At 38.4% G+C, this 20765-nt stretch overlaps 2 protein-coding genes across 2 annotated transcripts; both read left to right on the forward strand.

Annotated features, from left to right (window-relative positions):
- The first annotated feature begins 12623 nt into the window (after nucleotides 1–12623).
- LOC143883747 (germin-like protein 8-2) lies at nucleotides 12624–13540 on the forward strand. The gene is made up of 2 exons (XM_077387066.1): nucleotides 12624–12741; nucleotides 12968–13540. Exons 1-2 carry the CDS (start codon nucleotides 12624–12626, stop codon nucleotides 13522–13524), a joined length of 675 nt encoding a protein of 224 aa, XP_077243181.1. The 3' UTR covers nucleotides 13525–13540.
- Nucleotides 13541–18027: 4487 nt separating this feature from the next.
- LOC143883194 (germin-like protein 8-2) lies at nucleotides 18028–18898 on the forward strand. The gene is made up of 3 exons (XM_077386543.1): nucleotides 18028–18145; nucleotides 18342–18605; nucleotides 18693–18898. The coding sequence occupies exons 1-3, from the start codon at nucleotides 18028–18030 to the stop codon at nucleotides 18896–18898; spliced, it is 588 nt and encodes a 195-aa protein (XP_077242658.1).
- The last annotated feature ends 1867 nt before the right edge of the window (nucleotides 18899–20765 follow it).

Raw genomic sequence — 20765 nt, forward strand, 5'->3', positions numbered from 1 at the left:
ACACATTCTGATGGTTCAACACAAGTAATTTTGAGCCACACAAAATATGCTTAACACAAGGTAAATAATCAGGGATTCATATTACCACAAATGGATAAGAGCCAAAATAGAACATACAAAATTTGCATGTAGAAACCGAAACTGAAATGAGAAGCATGGCCACAATTATAAAAGCCGAAATAGGAGGCAAGGAGCAATGTGAAGTAAAATAGGCATAGATTGAGTAATCAGAGAATCATTTTCCCAAGATACGAACCAAACAAGATCAAATCACATACCTAGACTAAAAATGAAGCTGGAACTGAAATATGCAACAAGAAGCATGGTCGCGTATTTCAAAAGTTCACAGTGGAGATTTTACAAGCAGCATGATCAAACACAAGTAACTGAGATCAAAATATACCAATAGACATAGTCAGGATATTCAAAAGGATTCACTTATCACAAGACATAAACAAGGTCTTCATCATAATATTTTGAAGAAGATCAAAAGTTTGAACCTTCTTCCAAAAATGATTTTAGTAAAGAACTTGAATATTTGAAGAAAGAAAATGAAACCCTCAAGGAAGAAAATGAGGGATTAATGCTTGAATTTTCTTATCAAATTGTTGAATTAAAAAGTGATCATGAAAATTAATAAATACTCAAACAGGGAAAATCAAGAAGAAATTAATGATTTTTTAAACCAAATTCAAGATCTTAAAAGAGAAAATGAAAAGTTGAGAATATGTCTAAATAGGTTTATTAATGGGGATAGAATTGTAGACATTATTCTTAAAAGATCTAGATGCACAACTTACTATAGAACATATTTTGCATCTAGAAGGCATGCTAACCCATCCATAAGATGTCACTATTGTGGATCTTATGGACATTATAAATTTCAATGTGAGCATAGAAATCGATATTCTAAATGGGTTAGAAGGAATGGACCCAATAAAACTTGGGTTCTAAAAGCTCCAACATGAATCATTGTTTGAGTTTTTACTCAGATTTAGGGGCTGGAGCTAAAAATTGAAAAATCTTTACAATTTGAAAATGAATGTTGAAAATCATTTTGAGATGATGAGTTAAGCCGAAGGTTGAACTTAAAATGAAAATTCTAGAGTCCTTGGCAATTTCTTTTTGAAAACCCCCTCTTATATTGAATTTCTAAATAAAAAAAGAGGGAGTTGTAGTTTTAAATTCTATTTGACTAAGGCGAACCTAAAACTTATGTATTAATATTTCAAAACCCCTTGATATTTTGATATGCTCTCATCTCTTCTTTATGTGGATGACAAAGGAGGAAAGAAATTTGGTGTTATGTTTTAAAGTTCTAAGTTGGCATATCATTTACTTCAAAACATATTTTATTGGAAAATCCCTTGTATGATGTCATCAAAAAAGGGGGGAGATGTAAGCCTAATTGTTCAACCCTTGGCTATCTTCTATTTTATGATGATTCAAAACACAAATGATTATATGTACTAATTGTGTTTGTTATTTAAGTTGAAGGTTCGTCAAGGTTCAAAGTCAAAGCAAGAGGAGATCCACGAAGTTGAAAGGGACTAGAAGACACAATTTGAAGAAGATCAAAAGTCAAGTCTTGTGTCAAATAGAATGTAAAATCCAATCCCACACTTAGGATCCAAACAAGGCATCAAAAGAGGGTTAAAATACCCCAAGTAAGCTAATGGAATGAAGAAAATCAAGCGGACCAAGTTCCCAAGGCAAAACAATAGGAAAATATGAAATGGCCAAAATTCAGGGGGGGACGGTCGATCGAGACATGGTCGGTCGACCGGTGCCATTCTGATATAAAAAAAAGGAAAAAAATACATTTACACCCCCTCTTGTTTCTGACAACTCTAACCCTGACTTTCAAAACGTGACAAGTACACCCCCTGAGGTTTCAATTTGTGACAAGTACACCCCCTCCTTCAACTGTCCGTCGGTTTAACCTGATAGAAAGACTAAAACTAACCATGGTTAATATTTTGACGCCAGAAATACCCTCATTTGCAGAGGGATTAGGGTTACGCCATTTTCCACTGCTGCCGTCGCCACCTTCGGCCACCGCCGACACCTCCGGCCACCGCCGTCACCTCCACCACAAACAATGAAACCCCACCCATGGCTACATCAAAGCCACATTTCAAGAAAAAAAATAAAACAAAAAAAGCCCTAAAATATTAGGGTTTATGTGCAATTCATGATAATGGTGCGAATGAAGATAAATAAAACTCCTAAATCGAGGGTTTATGTTGATAAATAAACAAGGGTTTGAATCAAACCCTAATTTCAGTTTTTAAGTAACCCTAATTTCAGTTTTGAAGTCTGAAAACCTTAATTTTCAGTTGGGGAAGACGAGGGCATTTTGGTCATTTCTACCTCGCCATCTACTCCGTCATGTTAAAACAACTTCAGGGGGTGTACTTGTCACGTTTTGAAAGTCAGGGTTAGAATTGAATGTGTTAGAAACTAAAGGGGGTGTGTCTGTATTTTTCCCTTAAAAAACATGAGAGAGCCTCTGGCGGTCCACCGTGAGTGACTTTGCAAGTATTTTAAATAGCCTAATGGCTAGTTTAAACTATCCATTACAGAGCCGTTGGGGGTGTCCCAAATGGCTAGTTTTTGGGTTTTTGGCTATAAAAGGGTTCTCAAACCACTTAGACAAAATCAACAAGCTCTAATATACACTTAAAGCATCTCTTGAGTGAAAAGTCACTCCTTGTGCCTCTCTTCGAGAAATCTTATGAGGGATTGGATTCAAGGCTTAAAATTGTATATCTTTATGAGAGCATCTTGTGTAATTGCCTTTGAACAATGCATTCCTTCATTCTTTTAATCTTATATTTGGCAAGTAATCAGAGATGCAGAGCCTTCTCCGAAGGTGAGTGTTGGGAGACATAGATCCGTCTCCGTCGACAAGTGTTGAGGCGCAGAGCAACCTCGTTGTATTGGTTTGATCTTCACCGTTAAGAACAGATTTTAGTGACCATCAACAGTTGTGGTGGAGATGTAGGTCTGGGGTTTTAAACCGAACCCCTATTAAATCTCATTGTACTCCTTCCCTTATCTCCTTTACTTTACTTGTGCATTGATTTTAAGTTCTTTGTGTTTATTGTTAAAATTTTCTTTGATTTAATTTCTTAATCAATCCTTTAAAAGGGCACAATTTTATAAATCTAATTCGCTTCCCCTTTGGGTTGCAATCACCTAGGCCTACACATATTTATTTTCAGATTCCTTGCAAGATTCCATTGCCGCCATGTATTCGGGCTCGGTACAGGATAATGCAACCGTTGGTAGCAAGTTTGACATCAAACTAATAAGACCATTCCTAAACTCGAATACATTACCCATAATAGATCTTCCTTTGTCCATAACATTAGCATAACTTGCATAAAAAAAACCATGCAACGACTTCGAATCCTTCTCATATGTGATAGCATAATCACTAGTACCTCTCACATAGAAAAGCGCTCATTTGACTGAAACTCGGCAGTGGAATCAATATGCACGGCAGAAACAAGATTGAGCTAAAAACAAAAACTTTTCGATCCACCAACTGAACCAAGATCTTAGTTGCTAGATTAATCAATGTTTATGAATTGAAATTCGGATGGTTAAGGACATTTACCAATTGGTTGACCGATACTGCCAATCTCTGCTTGATCTACTCCCCATTAGGTACCCGACGTTTCTGAAACCCAAGCTGGTCCGGAAGTCGAAGTAGTGGCTTCTCAAACCGTGCGGTTGAAGGAGAAATAGGAGAGAACTTGGAATCCTCTCCCAAACTAAAACCAATAAGGCTTTCAAGTTCTTCTAAAGAACTAGAAACAAAACTAGAAGCGGGAAAAAGAAAGGAGAAAAATGAAATTGGGAGGGGAGATGGGCTGGACGAATTTTGCATATGGCTTTCCAAATTGTGCAAGTAATCCAAATTGTCCACCCATAATATGGTGTATCTCATCTTTAATACATGTGTGTGCACCCTATGTATGGTGCTCTTCCTCCCTGTATCACATATAGTGGATCCAATCCATATCACACATACGATCAAATCTGAAACCCATATTGTCCAACAATCCATAAGGGTCTAGCGAGTTGTGAGTGTGATCGGCCCAGGGATCCAATGATCATTCTCACAGGGTCCACAATGGGCCCTACAGTGATCTCACGCAATGTAGTCCAACTACGATAGCATTAGGCAAGTGAACCCCACCATGACGTTACCCTGAAGAAGACCATTAGATCAAATTACCCAAATCACATCCAATGTGTAGTCCTTCCTCCAATCCTTCATTTACCGAGTTGGGTCTTGTGGAGGGTGGACATCAATTACCCCATGGGCTCACTCAATGGTATACCTTTCTATCTATCAAGCTTGGGCCCGCAAATGCATTTGCAACTCCCTTTTGAAACAATCAATGTTTTTGAAAAACTTTGATAAACAATTTATCAAACGGATTGGCCAGTCATTATTTAATGGCCTAGCTGAGATCGAAATTGCAAATGATTTTCCTCTATGGGAGGGGTGGAGGATTCCATGATGGGCATCACTATTGACCCCACGGGTTTACCCCATGACCCAGCACTACCCGCTGGTAACCCCGGACCGGGGACTACTGTTAGATAGACCAAAGCCATAAGGTGTGCCCACAGACTAAAAATATCCCTCAGGTCTAAGGACATATCCAAGGGTCCTGTCTGACAGAATAACCTTATCCAATTCCTTGTCCACAGGTTATTCTACAAAGCCATCCATTCAGTGTGTGATCCAATCATTTCGCCCATTCCACCTACTTAGAATCAACTACCCCAGTGACCTAGATAGGCCACCCCAATGCGTGTATGGAGGCAGGTTCGATTCTAGTTGTGTACAGGTACGAGATGTCCAATCTCAACCCCAACCAAGAACATTCTAGGTCTGCAAAGAGCCTGAAGATCATATCTCCCCACCACATAATCTCAATGTGCATGACCTATCCTACGATGCTACCTAAGGATAAAGGTGTGCCTAGAAGCACATTAGGTTAATGATTTATCTATCTTTTAAGGGTTTCTAACATCTAAAACCTAAGGCTCCATGGGTTGACCAGTCTCATGCTTGGGTTGCATTCATGGAAGAGAATTGTGTCTCCACCCTTAAACAATTGGGCATATAAGTTAATAATATATTGTTGCCAGGCATATTCTCACGATTCACTCCAACAAATACCCAATAGATGTCATGTAACAATAAATAATAGTTGCAACATTACAACAACTGGATTTTGATTAGGGCACACACCCTAACAATGACGGCTTCTGAATGCGCTTTACCCAGATTCCCCATAAACCGGCTTAAAACTCCAACCGCGTAAGTAATTTTTGGCCTAGTATATACCATGGAAAACATCAAGCTCCCGACAAGGGTAGCATATGGGATTCAATCCATTTTCTTCACATCCTCTTCCGATTTTGGGCACTGATTGGAACATAACTTAAAGTAAGCTGCTAATGTGTCTTTATCAGCTTAGACTTGCTCATCCCAAACCATTCAAGCACCTTTTTTATAAACATCTTTTGTGAAAGCAACAAAGTTCCAAGGATAAAAAGAATGGAACTTTGTTGCTTTCACAAAATATGTTTGTAAAAAAGGGGCTTGAAAGGTTTGGGATAAGCAAATCTAAGCCGATAAAGCCATCATCAGCGGCTCACTTTAAGATATGTTCCGATCAATTCCCAAAATCGGAAGAGGAGAAGAAGAAAATGGATCGAGTCCCATATGCTAGCATTGTTGGGAGCTTGATGTTTATCGTGATATGAACTAGGCCGAACATTGCTTATGCGGTTGGAGTTTTAATCCGGTTTATGGCGAATCCAGGTAAAGCACATTCGGAGGCCGCCAAATTGGTGCTTCGCTACCTAAGAAGTACTACTGATTATGTTATGATATATGGAAAGGATTCGAATCCGTTGCATGATTTTGTTGATACAAGTTATGCTAATGATATGGACAAAGAAAGATCTACTACGGGTTATATATTTTGGTTTGGGAATGGTCCTATTAATTAGATGTCAAAGCTGCAACCAACGGTTGCATTATCCACTATCGAGGCATTAAGTTAAAACCTATGGATTTATTTTGTGATAACATGAGTATCATTTATTTGGCCAAGAATTCAATTTTTCACAAAGGACCACATATATATCGGTTCAATATCACTACATTTAGGAAGTCATTAAAGATGGAAGGATCTATTTGTTGAAGGTGTGAACCAAAGAGAATGTGGTGGATATGCTCATAAAGATGGTTCAAGGAGAGAAGTTATATTGAAGTTTATCTTCTCCCAGTCTCAAGAAGGAAGGGTTGGCACGCTGGTGATTGTGCATCAAGGTGGAGATTGTTAAAATGGTGACGCATGAGCACCATTTTTTTATTTCTTTTTTCGAAGTCGGTATCTCTTGGTCTTTTAAATGGGATGTTTTCCTTGCCTCTCTCATATGGTTTTTTAAAGACAAAAGATAAATAGGGTTTAAAAAAGGAGAAGAGTGAGAGATTTGAGAGGAGAAAAGGTTTAGACAAGAAAAGAGGGGTTTCCTCTTGGGGCTTTAGGAGGGCTTTGTGGTAAAGCGAAAACAAGTTTCTTCTTCTTGGTTTTCCAAGGTGTGTTCCTCTTCTTATGGTGTGCCCATCAAATGGATGGTTTGGATCTTCCTATGGTGTGGCACGTACAGTACTTTTTGGCAAGTGGGATTGGAAATTAGGGATCTGCTAGGGACTATCGATCAATTAAATGAATCTGAGAGCAACCACCTTTGTCCCCAGGTTAATAAAATGAATAAGACAAAATCTTAGCCTGTGTGGGTTGTGTGGCTACTCTCACATGCAACAGCCAAGCCGCAACATGCCTGAAGTGATTGTCCCTAGCAAATCTTTAGTTTTAAACCTAACATTTAACAAAGTAAAGTGATTGTCCCCAAAGGATGCGGGGCGGGGATGGGGATTAGATATTCCCCATGGGGAGGGGAGGGGGATTCCCCATGATCCCCGCAGTGGGGAGGGGAAGGGGAGGGGGAAAATTCCCCGCATAGGGCAAGGGGTAGGGGACCCCAACATCCAGCCCCGACCCGCCCCGTTGCCAGCCTTAAGAAAGATCTCTCAAGGAAGAAGATGCTAGTGTGTTTAAATTTGTCAGTGATAACAAACTGATCTTGATCAGTTCTTCTTCATGCATTCAACAAGAAAATAATGGAATGAAGAGAAAAAGGACTATAACACTAGTCTACAATTCCAATTCATTAACAAGGAAAGAAAGAATAAAGGAGAAGAGCCTCTCTCTCTCTCTCTCTCTCTCTCTCTCTCTCTCTCAAATCAATGTCATTCTCAGAAATGAAATGAGATTGGCTTCATATAGACAGCCCTTACAACTAACATCAACCAACATAACCCCCAATGGTAAAGAGACTTAAAAAGGACATGTATAATAATCAAATGATTAATAATGACGACTACTAAATATAACAAAATATGGAAGGACAAAAGTATAATAACAATACTATTGCAAGTAATGGTCAAGCAGATGCACCAAAGGATGTAGTGCATCACACTTGCCTTCTTAGAAAGAACTCGGCCCTGAGTTCACATAAACTCCACCCGGGAATTAGTCCACCTGGATCAAAGATGAAGATATACACACCCTCGTCCCAAGGAATATAACCTCCCACCTTAATTCTCTTATTGAGTTGTATCTTACCATGTGATGTGCGTGGGCTAGTAGAATACCTATAATCCCCAATTCAATGTCTGCTGAATATGACATATGTGTAGTAGTCCGCTGTTTAAACCAAATATGACATATATATGTGTAGCAGTCCACTATGTAAACGTATCATATATAGAATTATATAATAGTTGCGGGCAAAACCATATCACTAGCAACAATGGCAGTCATAGGTTCCTTTGCGGTGATGGCAAAGCAATATCACTTCCATATAACTTTCCATGCTCTTCTTCTTTGTACTTCTCATATGCTTCTTGTATGTAATCTGGCCTTGTATTCTCTTTGTCATCTTCCATATCATCATCAGCGTATCTAACAGTGGACGCGCACACGCAGGGCATGCGTGCGAAAGTGAACGAGATATTTAAAAGTTTTGAACTCTTACAAGAGACATTTGTTAAAATGGGTGATAAGACCGTTGCATCACGTTAAATCTTCTCAAATAGCTAATTGCTTACCCTTCTCAAAGAAGTAAATCTCATTTACAAATACAGTTGAGGCTCTCGTAATTAATGCTCTATAAATTAATAATCTCTTATATCCTATTTCTAGACCAGGAACCGACATTGTTCCTACGTTGGTAATTTATATTCTCTTATCTCTAATACTTAATAAAGAAAAATAGAAAACACTAAGTGACATAAGATATAAGAGAACCTTCCTAGAAAATGTTGTTCAAAGTACATGTATTTAACTGTATGTTGGTACAAAATAGGAGAAGGAAGAGAAAAGACATAAGTGAAAGAGCATTAACAGTACAATCATATCTCTCAAGTGTAAGAGCATTAAATGCTCGGGCAGTTACAAGTCATCTCTCTTTTAATTGACAACCAGTAGCCCCATCTCCTTCTCTTTGAAATGACAAGTGTAAGGCCCATCTCTCTCCTCTCTCTCTCTCTCTCTCTCTCTCTCTCTCTCTCTCTCTCTCTCTCTCTCTCTCTCTCTCTCTCAGCATTAAAATCATTAAATGTTAAAAACGAAATAAATGTAAAGTGTAATGATAAAGGGCGGTGAAACTTTGAGAAATTCGGGTGATAGAATTTTTTTTAATACTTTATAGGTTCTAATAGTTTATATAAAAATAAGCCATGGAAAATATTAATTATAAGGGCCGTGACTACAAGGTTCTAATGCTTCACACGCACACACACGCACACGCACGCACGCACTAGCACACTGGCGCACACGCACATAGGGATTTGCTAGCATTCATCGCAGAAGCCATTTTACGGCTGCGCTGTTGTATGTGAGGGCAGTCACCTCGTGAATGAAGACAAACTCTCACATCGCGGATGGTCTGTTGATGGATGCTAGCAAATCCCTACGTACACTCACACACGATATAGTTACTTAACTTTTAAAGAGGCAATTCCTTAATATTCTATGTGTAGATACGATTAATTTAAAATTAACCTATTTACACATTATGCCCCTTCGTATTTGATTGTTTAAGGCGTTCATATATTTGGCCCAATTGCGGATGGACCATTGTTTCAAAAATCTCCATTGTGAGACAATCTTAGAATCTAAATTTATGGCATATAAATGGATGAAAATGAATGATTGTAATTTAAAAAAAAAAAAAGATTAGCGGCATTAACTTATCTATTTTAGGAATGTTTTAAAAGATCAAGAATGGTAGGGATTATTATTTTTTTTTTAAAAGAATAAGTCGCACCCTTAGCGAATTCATCAGAATGATATGGATTCCTCTTCAAAATTTGGGGAGTTTTCTTAAAAAAATTGGACCATTTACAAATCCTAATTGTAAGATATATAAGACCATATGTAAATACATAAGACATGAGAGATATAATAGCTTATATTACGAAATTTTATTAGTTTTTTTATAAACACATAAGATATAAGAGATTTACTCTTGGCATTTACACTTATCTGTTCAGATTGTATAATTATCTTCGTCATATGCAAAAGAAAATTTAGGGCAGAATGTGAAATTCTCATCAGTTTTATTTGTACCATGAGCTTTATCTTAAATGCGAATGATTTTTTAAATTAAAAGAAATTTTGTGTAGTTGTTTGATTTTTTAACTTTTAATAATTTATGGACAAAGGAAGATCTATTATGGGTTATGCTAATGGGAATGGTCCTATTAGTTGGATGGCAAAGTTGCAACCAACGGTTGCCTTATCCACTATCGAGGCCGAGTACATGGAGACAGCGGAAGCTTGCTAGAAAGTAGTTTGGCTTCAAGGTTTGATGGGTGAGATTGGCATCGAGTCAAAACCCATGGATTATTTTTTTGTGATAACATGTGCATCATTTGTTTGGCCATGAATTCAGTTAATCACAAAAGGACCAAACATATATCGGTACAATATCACTACATTCAGGAAGTCTGATGGAAGGATCTATTTGTTGAAAGTCTGAACCAAGGAGAATGTAGTGGATATGATCGTAACGATGGTTCAAGGAGAAAAGTTTGATCGAAGTTTATCTTCTCTCGGTCTCAAGAAGGAAGACTTGGTATGCCGATGATTATGCATCAATGTGGAGATTGTTAAAATGGTGACGCATGAGCACCAGTTTTTTCATTTTTTGTTTTTTTTGGAGCGGGTCTCACTTGGTCTTTAAAGTGGGATGTTTTCCATGCCTCTCTCATATGGTTTTGTAAAGGCAAGAGATAAAAAGGTCTTTAAAAAGGAGGAGAAGAGTGAGAGGTTTGAGAGGAGAAAAGGTTACTACAAGAAATGAGGGGTTTTCTCTTTGGGCTCTAGGAGGGCTTCTCTGGTGAGGCAAAAACATGTTTCTTCTTCCTGGTTACTTAGGGTGTGTTCCTCTTCTTTCATTCTTCATTTCCATTAGTTTTTCCTTGCAACCCTAGCATAATGTTGGAGGTTTTTTAAGGGGATTTCTCCTCATACTTAGTGTATAGATTTGGGGGTTTTTTGTGATTGTATAGAAGGTTGGAGAGAAGGGTTTTTCGGTAGTTTTTACAAGTGTGGAGGTAACGTTGTACTATTTGGTTTGAAATAATGGACCTGTGTTACCTTGTCGTTGGATGTAGCCCATTATGGTGAACTGCATATATTGTTTTCTACTTGTGATTGCTTGTGATTTATTTCTTTTGCTCCTCTTAAAAACTGGGCTGCTGTTGGATCAAATATCAAGGGGGTACCGCCCACATGGGACTTGACCGTCGGGCACCGTATTAAAACTCTTGTTTTATAATATTGTAAAGTAGTAACGGTTTGCTAGAAGAACTCTTAATTTGACAATATATTTTCTGAATTATAGTTTATAATGTAAAAGATATTAACAAGGGAAAAGTGTTTCTACTAGGTCAAAAGTAGATAACGTTATCTACTACGTCGCATGAAACACAGTGGGCCCACATTGCTTGGATAATCCAGAGCATTCATTTGTTAGGCCCTGAGATAGATAGGGTGTGCCCTAAAAATCAACTTCAAACTATCATCCTAACCCTTCAATTTGTAGAGGTTAAAAATGGGAGGTTCATAGCCGTCCATATTTAACCTCCACAAATAGAAGGTTGGGATGATCTTATGGTGCTGGTTTTTTTTTTTTTTTTTTTTGGCACACCCTAACTATTGCGATCAGGACCCAAACAATGTGGGCCCCACTGTAATTTTGGCCGACGGAGTAGATAACGTATCTACTCGGCCGTGTAGAAACACTTTTCCCTATTAACAATTAGATTGGTATGGAAATTCCATCACAATATTATCCGAAAACATGAAATTGTCAAAACGATTTCCCGAAGGAAATGATATATTAAGACGTTTTTTGATAAATTTGCCATCAGCGGATCAGGATCATCCTATCATAGTTTTAACGTAGATGATGGATGGATTTTTTATGTGAGTGGGGGTCCACCATATCAACAGCTTGAACGACAGAAAATCGACACCAATTATTTCTCAAATCGCATATTTGAAAAACATCCAAATGGTCAAAGGAGTTTAAAATATATTTATTTACCATTTAACCAAGTTTTGGCAACTAATCTTTAATAGCGGAGTAACGAAAATAAAAAAATTTATAGATGCTGTAAGTTTTTTTATAATTACAAGTGAAATTTTATTTTCTACCCCATTCCTCAGCATATCCATCCTTTTGTTTGTGCTTTCTTGGAAATGACTATTTTCAGGGAAAGGCAAACAAAAGGTGGAAATATAGCCATTCTTAAGAAAAGATAAACAAGAGGAGGTGGAAATGCTGAAAAGGGGTCGGGAAAAATCAATTTCCTAATTAGAGTGGTATTGGCCAACCTTAAAAAAAGGTCTGCAAATTAGCAATCAAACGGGTAGGTATAAATAGGGTAGGCATTGTTCGAGACCACGTGGGAGATCACCCAGTTTGATTTTAGCATGTCCTTCGCTCGGCTAATAGGGTAGCGGACCGTTTCGCGAGAGATGGAGTAAATTGGATCTTTGATTTTCTTCCTCCATAATATGTTGTTTCTTATTTTTCTTTGTATATTTTCTTTGTCTGTACTCATGACCAGTTCGGTGGTGGGGCAAGCCCCACTTATTAATTTAGATTTAAGCATTTAAAAAAAGGGCAGGCATTTTTCAACTCAGATAAGTTACATTATAATTTAGGTAAGAAAAGATTGTTTCAACTTTCACAGAAAAAAGAGTCTGACGACTGCTTCTATTCTTTGCGGGCAAAGATCTACTTGGATGAAAAAAATAGATTAGATAGCGTAGTTGTTAAACCATATATTGATTAAGTTGTAACAAGACCATTTCCATGAAATCACATGACCCTTAAGCCATGCATCTATTTCTCTCTCCCTCTCTGCCTATAAATATGCACCCATTCTAAGCTTCTTCCACACCATCAAAACACTCGCACCCAATACTCCTCTTTAGATTGATAAAATGGAGAAGGCTACTCCCCTCCTTGTATTTGTACTCCTTTCCTTGGCATCTTCTCTTACCTTTGCCGCTGATCCCAGTCCTCTACAGGACTTTTGTGTTGCTGACAATATGTCTCCAGGTACAAATGCTTTTTTTTTATTTCTCAATTTAACTTCCATTAGTATCATGATAATCACGTGTTTGTGCAAACTCAATTCCATTTTTTGGTAGGTAATGTGGGGTTTGGCTAGATGACTTGAGAAATATTGTTATTGCATTTACTCTGCGTGTGGACACCGGCCCTACATGCATGGGTTATGTTTTTTTTTATTGGCTGATCTTTTTTTGATGTTTTTCCTTCTCAGTGTTAGTGAATGGCGTGGTTTGCAAGGACCCAATGCTCGCTCAAGCAAGCGATTTCTTCTTCCCAGGGCTTGACATGCCACGCAACACAAATAACCGAGTTGGGTCCAATGTGACCGCAGTGAACGTGGTCCAAATACCAGGACTCAACACTCTTGGCATCTCCATGGCTCGCATAGACTTTGCACCCTATGGACTAAACCCTCCCCACACACACCCAAGGGGCACTGAGATGATTGTAGTTCAAGAGGGCACCCTCCTCGTTGGTTTCGTCACCTCTAACCTTGCAAATGGCGAAAATCGGCTCATATCAAAGGTCCTCAATAAGGGTGATGTGTTTGTGTTTCCAATAGGTCTCATTCACTTCCAATTCAATGTTGGACAGACCAATGCGGTGGCCATTGCCGCTCTGGCAAGTCAGAACCCAGGTGTGATCACCATAGCTAATGCCGTCTTCGGATCAAACCTGCCCATCTCCGATGATGTTCTCGCCAAGGCCTTCCAACTTGACAAGAAAGTAGTTGATTTTCTTCAGGCACAGTTCGGGCCCAAAAACTAGATAACTACCGACAAGGATCCCATGCATTAACTACCGTAGTGTCTATTTGAATAAGCAAACTTGATGTTTGCATTTCTTAAAATAGTAATAATAATACAGTCTGAGTATGTCACTGGGGAAATCAAGGGATTGATTTACTATGCAATCTTGTTTTTCATGAATTCGTCTCTCTCTCTCTCTCTCTCTCTCTCTCTCTCTCTCTCTCTCTCTCTCTCTCTCTCTCTCTCTCTCTCTCTCTCTCACACACACACACACACACACACACCGATCATGAAGTCTGCAACAGGATGATCCTAACCCACTGATGGGAAACAGAAAGTCAAAGTGAAGCCCAAACTTAAAGCGAGCGATACACTACACATTCTGATGGTTATCTTTTATAGTTCATCGCAAAGAAATTCACATAGGGTTCATCACAAGTGATTTGGAACCACACAAAGTATACTTAGGACAAGGTAAATAATCAAGGATTCATATTACCACAAATCGATAAGAGCCAAAATAGAACATACAAAATTTACATGTAGAAACCGAAACTGAAATCTGAAGCATGGCCACAATAATAAGAACCGAAATAGGAGGCAAGGAGCAATGTGAAGTAAAATAGGCATAGAATGAGTAATCAGAGAATCATTTTGCCAAGATACGAACCAGACAGGATCAAATCACATCCCGAGACTAAAAATGTAGCTGAAACTGAAACATGCAACGAGAAGCATGGTCGCGTATTTCAAAAGTTCACAGTGGAGATTTACAAGCATGATCAAACACAAGTAACTAAGATCAAAATATACGAATGAACAAAGTCGGGATATTCAAAAGGATTCATATATCACGTGACATAAACAATGTCTTCATCATAGTAGACCAAAACTGAAAATTAGCACCTTTAAACAAAGGAACGTTTTGCTGAAAACTTGAAGAATTGGTATTGCCTGCCATATTGCCAACTTACCGAACCCATGCCGGTCTTCTTTCGAAATTGTCCCCAGCCTTTCTGCTCTGATACCACTTTGTAGAATTTAAAGAACAAGTAATACAGAAACACAGAAGAGAACAGAACACAAAAGAACTTTATTATATTGCTGAATGTATTTAACACACACCAAATAGCCTTTCAATAAGACTTTGACTTTGTATCTCGCGGCCAATCCATAAAGCATGTTTCCTATCTACTTTTTACCGATACAACACTACTCCAATCCGGTGTCTCTCTCTCTCCAACGTGCATGAACTGTTGGTGGGCCCAATAATTAATTTGTTTTAATTTGTGAGGAAGGTAGGTCCCTCCATAGGATGATCCAAACCATCCATTCGAAGGTTGCACCGCGAAATATTATTTCCAAAGAATGATCCTAGCCCTCTGATCTAAAGAGAAACCTCTATAGATTTGAGGGTTGCGATCATCCTTTGAAAATGATATTTTGAAAATGATATTCTGGAGTGAAACCTATTTAAGTTGTGGGCCATCGAATAGATGGTTTGGATCATCCTATGGTTCAGCTGTTACAGTAACATTAAGGCCCAATTGTAGGTAGGGGTGGTTATTCGGTTTTAACCGAACCGAATAGACCGAAATTTGGTAACCGAAATAATTTCAGTTACCAAATTTCGGTAACCGAAACCGAACCGAAATTCGCCAAAACCAAACCGAATAAAAATTCGGTTATTCAGTTATAACCGAATAACCGAATTGTGGGAGAAATAGAGGGGAAAAATTAAAATCTCGGTTTGGATCGGAGGGCTAGGATCATCCGATCAAAATGATTTTTTGAGCACAACCTAATTAAGTTGGGATCAATCAAATGGACGGTTTTAATCATCCTACGGAGTGCACATATAGCACTTTTTTTGGGAAAAAAAATGGTTTTCATCCATAATTTTGGTTATTCGGTTAACCGATTTTTTTTTTTAGAAAACCGAAACTGAAACCGAATTTCCAAAAAAAAAAACCAAAACCGAACCGAACCGACCAATTCGGTTCAGGTATTCGGTTTTAACAGAATAATGCTCACCCCTAATTGTAGGCCCCACTTATATTTTTCAAAATGAACTGTACGGTCCACACAATAGGATGATCCAAGCCATTCATTTGATGGGCCGCAACGTAAATAGGTTGTTCCCCCAAAATCATTTCCACAGGATGATCTCAAACCTCCGATCTATAATATTTTGGGGTGCAACCTATTTATGTTGTGGGCCATCAAATGGATGGTTTGGATTATAGTGGGCTGTCAAGAGGGAAACTAGCGTCCAAGGGGGCGGTCAAGGGCGAAAATATCAGCGCCCTAAAAATAAATTAACATGCAAAAGGAGTTTTGTATGCTTTCTAGATGACTATACGATAGACTTGAATTAGGTGGGCCCCACAAGTTTTTAATTACTTCATCTAACAATCTCGCAAGGGGGTTTTCCACATCACAAGTTCACAACTACCTCGTCATCTAGTTTAGTGAAATGACGTATACTCAGCTCAACAAATCAATAATTAGTGCGAACAGAAACTTTGAAAATGTATAAAACTGGACGTGGCATGGAACTGCATTGTTCTCTGTCGTTGGGGGATACACATCCTTGGATAAGCAATTCTTTGGATTGGCCTCCTTTCATATATAATTTCAAGACGAAAATGCTAAAATGAATGGTGCCCTTGCAAAAAACCATCTGCATGGGCGCTCCTATTGGGACTTCTGACCAAGGTGGATTTCTTTTTCCATTAATTTAATATCTGTCCGTGCCATTTTCATATTTTTCTGTGCTCTTTCAAATGATTTTCGTTGGGATGGACCAATGTGGGGCGACCTTTAGCTGGTTTTTGCAAGGCAGCCATTCCCATTATCATTTCTCTAATTTATATATGGAATAAACCCCTTGGATTAGCTACATATAGAGTATGCCTTTCCCGCTCAATAAGTGGAGCCCTTTTTCAGATAAATAGGGCATTAATTAAAGGGACAAATACAGGATACACCTCCTCAACTAGGGCAAAATTCCACTTCTAACCCCGTGGTATCGAAGGTACCAAAGGCAACCCCTCAACTTTCTGACATTTTTAAGTAGATCCCCTATTTTTCACCCTATAGTTCAGAATCCATCAAAGACACCCCCTAACAATTTATTCGTTCCTGTACACCCCGTCATATAACAAGCATTATTGAAAACTAAGGGGGTGTCTTTGGTTCCTTTGATACCACGGGGTTAGAAGTGGAATTTGACCATATTTGAGGGGGTGTATCTGTAATTTTCCCTTAATTAAATTATCCAACCTAATGAAAGTCAAGTTGGGAAAAAAGATGTATTAGGTAGTAGTAGATATACTATTGGAGCCATATTGGTACAAATATATAGATAAGGGCGTCTTAGTTGCCCCCAAAATTTATGATATTAAGTTATTGAAAAAATCGTTTTTAAATTCTTTAAGACGTTTTTTGAAAATTTTGCCATCAGTGGGTTAGGATCATCCTACCATAGTTTTAGAGTAGATGATGGATGGCCTTTCGGTGTAAGTGGGGGTCCACCAGATCAACAGCTTCAACGATAGAAAATCGACGCCATTTTTTTTTCTCAAATTGCATATTTGAAAAACAACCAAATGGTAAAAGGAGTTTAAAATATATTTATTATTTTATTTACAATCTAACTAAGATTTCGCAAAGAATCTTTAATAACGAAGTAACTAAAATAAAAAAATTTAGAGATGCCATAAGTTTTTTTTAATAATTACAAGTGATATTTTAATTTCTACCTCATTCCTCAGCATATCCATCCTTTTGTTTGTGCTTTCTTGGAAATGACTATTTTCAGAGAAAGGCAAACAAAAGTTGGAAATGTAGCCATTCTTAAGAAAAGATTAACAAAAGGAGAAGGAAATGCTGAAGAGGGGTCGGGAAAAATCAATTTCCTAATTAGAGTGGTATTGGCCAACCTTAAAAAAAGGTCTGCAAATTAGCAATCAAATGGGTAAGTATTTTGGGAATATATACATGGTATAAATAGGGTAGGCATTGTTTGAGGCCGTGTGGGAGATCACCCAGTTTGATTTCAGCATGTCCATCCCTCGGCTAATAGTGTAGCGGACGGTTTTGCGAGAGATGGAGTGAATTGGATCTTTGGTTTTCTTCCTCCATAATATGTTGTTTTTTATTTTTCTTTGTATACTTACGACCAGCTCGGTCGTGGGGCTCGCTCCACTTATTAATTTAGATCTTACCATTTCAAAATATTAAAAACAAAATTTACACAGAAAAACAAGTCCGACGGCTGCTTCTATTCTTTGCTGGAAAAGATCTACTTGGATAAAAAATTAGATTAGATAGCGTAGTTGTTAAACCGTGTATTGATTTGGTAGTAACAAGACCATTTCCATGAAATCACATGACCCCTAAGCCATGCATCTCTCTATCTATCTCTCTCTCTCTCTCTGTGCTATAAATATGCACCCTTTCTAAGCTTCTTCCACACCGTCAAAACACTTGCACCCAATACTTTCTTTAGATTGATAAAATGGAGAAGGCTACTCCCCTCCTTGTACTTGTACTCCTTTCCTTGGCATCTTCTCTTACCTTTGCCGCTGATCCCAGTCCTCTACAGGACTTTTGTGTTGCTGACAATATCTCTCCAGGTACAAATTTCTCAATTTAACTTCCATTAGTATCATGATAATCACGTGTTTGTGCAAACTCAATTCCATTTTTGGTAGGCTAGATGACTTGAGAAATATTGTTATTGCATTTACTCTGCGTGTGGACACCGGCCCTACGTGCATGGGTTATGTTTTTTTTATTGGCTGATCTTTTTTTGATGTTTTTCCTTCTCAGTGTTAGTCAATGGCGTGGTTTGCAAGGACCCAATGCTCGCTCAAGCAAGCGATTTCTTCTTCCCAGGGCTTGACATGCCACGCAACACAAATAACCGAGTTGGGTCCAATGTGACCGCAGTGAACGTGGTCCAAATACCAGGACTCAACACTCTTGGCATCTCCATGGCTCGCATAGACTTTGCACCCTATGGACTAAACCCTCCCCACACACACCCAAGGGGCACTGAGATGATTGTAGTTCAAGAGGGCACCCTCCTCGTTGGTTTCGTCACCTCTAACCTTGCAAATGGCGAAAATCGGCTCATATCAAAGGTCCTCAATAAGGGTGATGTGTTTGTGTTTCCAATAGGTCTCATTCACTTCCAATTCAATGTTGGACAGACCAATGCGGTGGCCATTGCCGCTCTGGCAAGTCAGAACCCAGGTGTGATCACCATAGCTAATGCCGTCTTCGGATCAAACCTGCCCATCTCCGATGATGTTCTCGCCAAGGCCTTCCAACTTGACAAGAAAGTGGTTGATTTTCTTCAGGCACAGTTCGGGCCCAAAAACTAGATAACTACCGACAAGGATCCCATGCATTAACTACAATAGTGTATTTGAATAAGCAAACTTGATGTTTGCATTTCTTAAAATCGTAATAATAATACAGTTTGAGTATGTCAATGGGACAATCAAGCGATTGATTGAATATAGAGTCTTGTTTTTCATGAATTCTCTCTCTCTCTCTCTCTCTCTCTCTCTCTCTCTCTCTCTCTCTCTCTCTCTCTCTCTCTCTCACTAAAACATCGATATCCATCAATACTATTTAAAGATGTATACACGCTCAAGTGCAAATTACTAGTCCTTTGACCAAATAAAACGAGGGTACGCTCCCACTCCAGATCTTTGCACAAGTCCAATTTCAATATCTGAAAATTTTAAACTACGAGTGAGCTAACGCTCAGATAGTAAACAAGCATTACTCTAGCTGGGTCTAGCATGGTAGGGAAACAGAAGGCTGCAACAGAAAGTCAAAGTGAAGCCGAAACTTAGAGTGAGGGATACACTACACATTCTGATGGTTCAACACAAGTAATTTTGAGCCACACAAAATATGCTTAACACAAGGTAAATAATCAGGGATTCATATTACCACAGATGGATAAGAGCCAAAATAGAACATACAAAATTTGCATGTAGAAACCGAAACTGAAATGAGAAGCATGGCCACAATTATAAAAGCCGAAATAGGAGGCAAGGAGCAATGTGAAGTAAAATAGGCATAGAATGAGTAATCAGAGAATCATTTTCCCAAGATACGAACCAAACAAGATCAAATCACATACCTAGACTAAAAATGAAGCTGGAACTGAAATATGCAACAAGAAGCATGGTCGCGTATTTCAAAAGTTCACAGTGGAGAACTCGGTCCTGAGTTCACATAAACTCCACCCGGGAATTAGTCCACCTGAATCAAAGATGAAGATATACACACCCTCGTCCCAAGGAATATAACCTCCCACCTTAATTCTCTTATTGAGTTGTATCTTACCATGTGATGTGCGCGGGCTAGTAGAATACCTATAATCTCCAATTCAATGTCTGCTGAATATGACATATGTGTAGTAGTCCGCTGTCTAAACCAAATATGACATATGTGTAGCAGTCCACTATGTAAACGTATCATATAGAGAATTGTATAATAGTTGCGGGCAAAACCATATCACTAGCAACAATGGCAGTCATAGGTTCCTTTGCGGTGATGGCAAAGCAATATCACTTCCATATAACTTTCCATGCTCTTCTTCTTTGTACTTCTCATATGCTTCTTGTATGTAATCTGGCCTTGTATTCTCTTTGTCATCTTCCATATCATCATCTGCGTATCTAACAGTGGACGCGCACACGCAGGGCATGCGTGCGAAAGTGAACGAGATATTTAAAAGTTTTGAACTCTTACAAGAGACATTTGTTAAAATGGGTGATAAGACCGTTGCATCACGTTAAATCTTCTCAAATAGCTAATTGCTTACCCTTCTCAAAGAAGTAAATCTCATTTACAAATACAGTTGAGGCTCTCGTAATTAATGCTCTATAAATTAATAATCTCTTATACCCTATTTCTAGACCAGGAACCGACACTGTTCCTACGTTGGTAATTTATATTCTCTTATTTCTAATACTTAATAAAGAAAAATAGAAAATACTAAGTGACATAAGATATAAGAGAACCTTCCTAGAAAATGTTGTTCAAAGTACATGTATTCAACTGTATTTTGGTACAAAATAGGAGAAGGAAGAGAAAAGACATAAGTGAAAGAGCATTAACAGTACAATCATATCTCTCAAGTGTAAGAGCATTAAATGCTCGGGCAGTTACAAGTCATCTCTCTTTTAATTGACAACCATTAGCCCCATCTCCTTCTCTTTGAAATGACAA

Source organism: Tasmannia lanceolata, unplaced genomic scaffold, assembly GCF_043159265.1.
Source record: "Tasmannia lanceolata isolate RefF3 unplaced genomic scaffold, GAP_Taslan_0.1 ptg000008l, whole genome shotgun sequence".
Taxonomy (NCBI): domain Eukaryota; kingdom Viridiplantae; phylum Streptophyta; class Magnoliopsida; order Canellales; family Winteraceae; genus Tasmannia; species Tasmannia lanceolata.